Source organism: Papaver somniferum, unplaced genomic scaffold (assembly GCF_003573695.1).
Source record: "Papaver somniferum cultivar HN1 unplaced genomic scaffold, ASM357369v1 unplaced-scaffold_18341, whole genome shotgun sequence".
In the NCBI taxonomy this organism is placed as follows: domain Eukaryota; kingdom Viridiplantae; phylum Streptophyta; class Magnoliopsida; order Ranunculales; family Papaveraceae; genus Papaver; species Papaver somniferum.
Window position 1 is genome coordinate 3322 of NW_020628088.1, and position 2105 is coordinate 5426.

The window sequence follows — 2105 nt, forward strand, 5'->3', positions numbered from 1 at the left end:
CGAGATTTATCTCTTGCACTCTTCCACATATCAAAAATAATGGGAGCCGTCAATCTTTGTAGATGGTTCATGTATAGCCGTCAGATAGGCAAAAACACATTTGTTTTTGTAAGATAAAGACAGGGAGGTAACTAATATTGAGAACAGAAAAATCCACTAATGAAAAACAAATTAGACAAAAAAAAATCTTCATTCCTATTCCAATTTTCCAACGTCTTTTTCTTCCGAAGCATCGTCATATCCACCACCACTTTAACACCAATCATCCGTGACAAGCACACCACTTCAAAAAAAAAAAAATTAAAAACAGAAATTGGTTTCCGTTTAGTTAAATTAAGATTTTGATTCGGTAAAAATTGGTGTTTTAATTCAGAAATTGGGTTTTTGATTTGTTTTATTAAATAAGGTGTTGGTTTAATCAGAGAAAAAGAATGTGTTGCTTCGATTGATTTTGACAGAATGATTGATGGCAGTAATCTAGGGTTAGAAACGACTGTTGTATTAGCGATAGATGTAATTTTGGTAGAGGAAACCCTAAAAAGGGTTTTATCAGAGAAAATAATTGGATTTCAGGAGCTGCTTCTTCAATTGAATTTTTTGTTGAGTATGTTCGTGGAGTTATGGAGAGAGGAAGAGGAATTGATTGGATTTGGGGAGCTGCTTCTTCAACGGGTTGTGGGGTTATGCAGAGTAGTTGAATTTGTTCATGTGATTATGCAGACAAAGGAGAAATTGATTGGATTTTGACAGATCTGATTTTTCAACTGAGCTTTTGGTTCATGGGGTTATGCAGAGAGGTGTTTGCAGATGCGGAAGTGGAAAATGAATTTAGGGTGTTGGGAAGACTTTTTTGGTAAAGTAAAAGGGCATAACAGTAAATTAAAGTAGTAAATAAATTTATTTATCTATTTTCAGTAATTAGCAAACAAAAGTTAAACTCTACCAAGACAATTCCGGTCACGTTATTTCCATGTACCAAACGCCAAGCTAGATAAATGTTAGACCAAACTCAAAAGTTGGACAAAATCTGATCACCAAAAACAAAAGAACCCATAATTTGTTCAATCTTGTTGGCTTGCAAATATCAAATAGTGTAACAATAATCTTATTTCAAATGAAAATGAGAAATCATTAAAGATAATTTTTAAACCCATCGAGGAAAAAAACTCTGAGTTGATATTGATAATGTGGAATTCTTTTGAAACATGCTTTTATCTGGCCCAGAAAGTCGATATTTTGCTCCTTACCATTTCTAGGGCTAATAATAGCTTGCTCTGCCATGAGGCCAGTGACAAAATCTTACGTTTATTATTGAAATAGTACGTAAAGCAGAAAAAACCCACTTCCAGTTCTACTAACGTTCAATTTGGTCACATTTTATTCTCTTTTATTGAGCATTCTTCAACCATAAAAAAGAAAAGAAAAAAAAACACAAGCAATCATACGATTTTTAAAATGGGAAGAAATAGCACGAGAAGTGATGAGGCTATCAGGTATAGATTTCTTGGTTTTCCGACAGAAAGCTGCGGAGCGTTATTAGAATTCGAACCATTCCTAGGAGTTCCGCCGTTAATCGAAGGTGGTTGAACATTTGTTGTCGGGGTTGGGGGTGAGGCTGCGCCGTCATTTACAGAAGGTGGCTGGACATTAATTATTGGGGGTGACGCTGCTCCGTCATTTACGGAAGGCGGCTGAACATTTATTGTCGGGGGTGACGCCGGTGACACTGCTGGAAATGGAGGAAATATATCATTCCTTGAATCGACAATTCTATCAGTACCTGCAGGGAAAGAAGAAGATAAATAAGTGATATGTTAGCATCCTAATTAAGCAGTACCTTCACAACGATATATTGGCTTTGGAGAAATTATACTCACAGTTAGACGCCTTCCAGCCCAAGACCATTTTCTCCCTATTGAAAACAATATTGTGACCGATCATAAAATTATCTGCATAAAGAAAACAAACAATGTGCTATTAGCAAAGCATGAATTTTCGGTACGTTATATATCTAAAGTCGGAAGCATCCTCCCTATGCAGTCTACGGACTGACAGGAACGAATTTCTTCAGGAGCCTAGCAAGTTTGTAAAGAGATGCATTTGGC

General features: G+C 36.2%; 1 protein-coding gene across 1 annotated transcript; it reads right to left on the reverse strand.

The window, feature by feature from the left end:
- Positions 1 to 1159: 1159 nt before the first annotated feature.
- LOC113338175 (branchpoint-bridging protein-like) lies at positions 1160 to 1986 on the reverse strand. The gene is made up of 2 exons (XM_026583657.1): positions 1878 to 1986; positions 1160 to 1780 (listed from the first exon to the last, which is right to left on the reverse strand). Exons 1-2 carry the CDS (start codon positions 1939 to 1941, stop codon positions 1440 to 1442), a joined length of 405 nt encoding a protein of 134 aa, XP_026439442.1. The 5' UTR covers positions 1942 to 1986; the 3' UTR covers positions 1160 to 1439.
- Positions 1987 to 2105: the final 119 nt, after the last annotated feature.

Excerpts from the sequence above, each read along its gene's own strand:
- LOC113338175 (XM_026583657.1), bottom strand. The coding sequence starts at position 1,941 with ATGATCGGTCACAATATTGTTTTCAATAGGGAGAAAATGGTCTTGGGC. Across the intron at positions 1,781-1,877 it reads GGGCTGGAAGGCGTCTAACT|GTACTGATAGAATTGTCGAT; the intron begins GTGAGTATAATT and ends CTTTCCCTGCAG.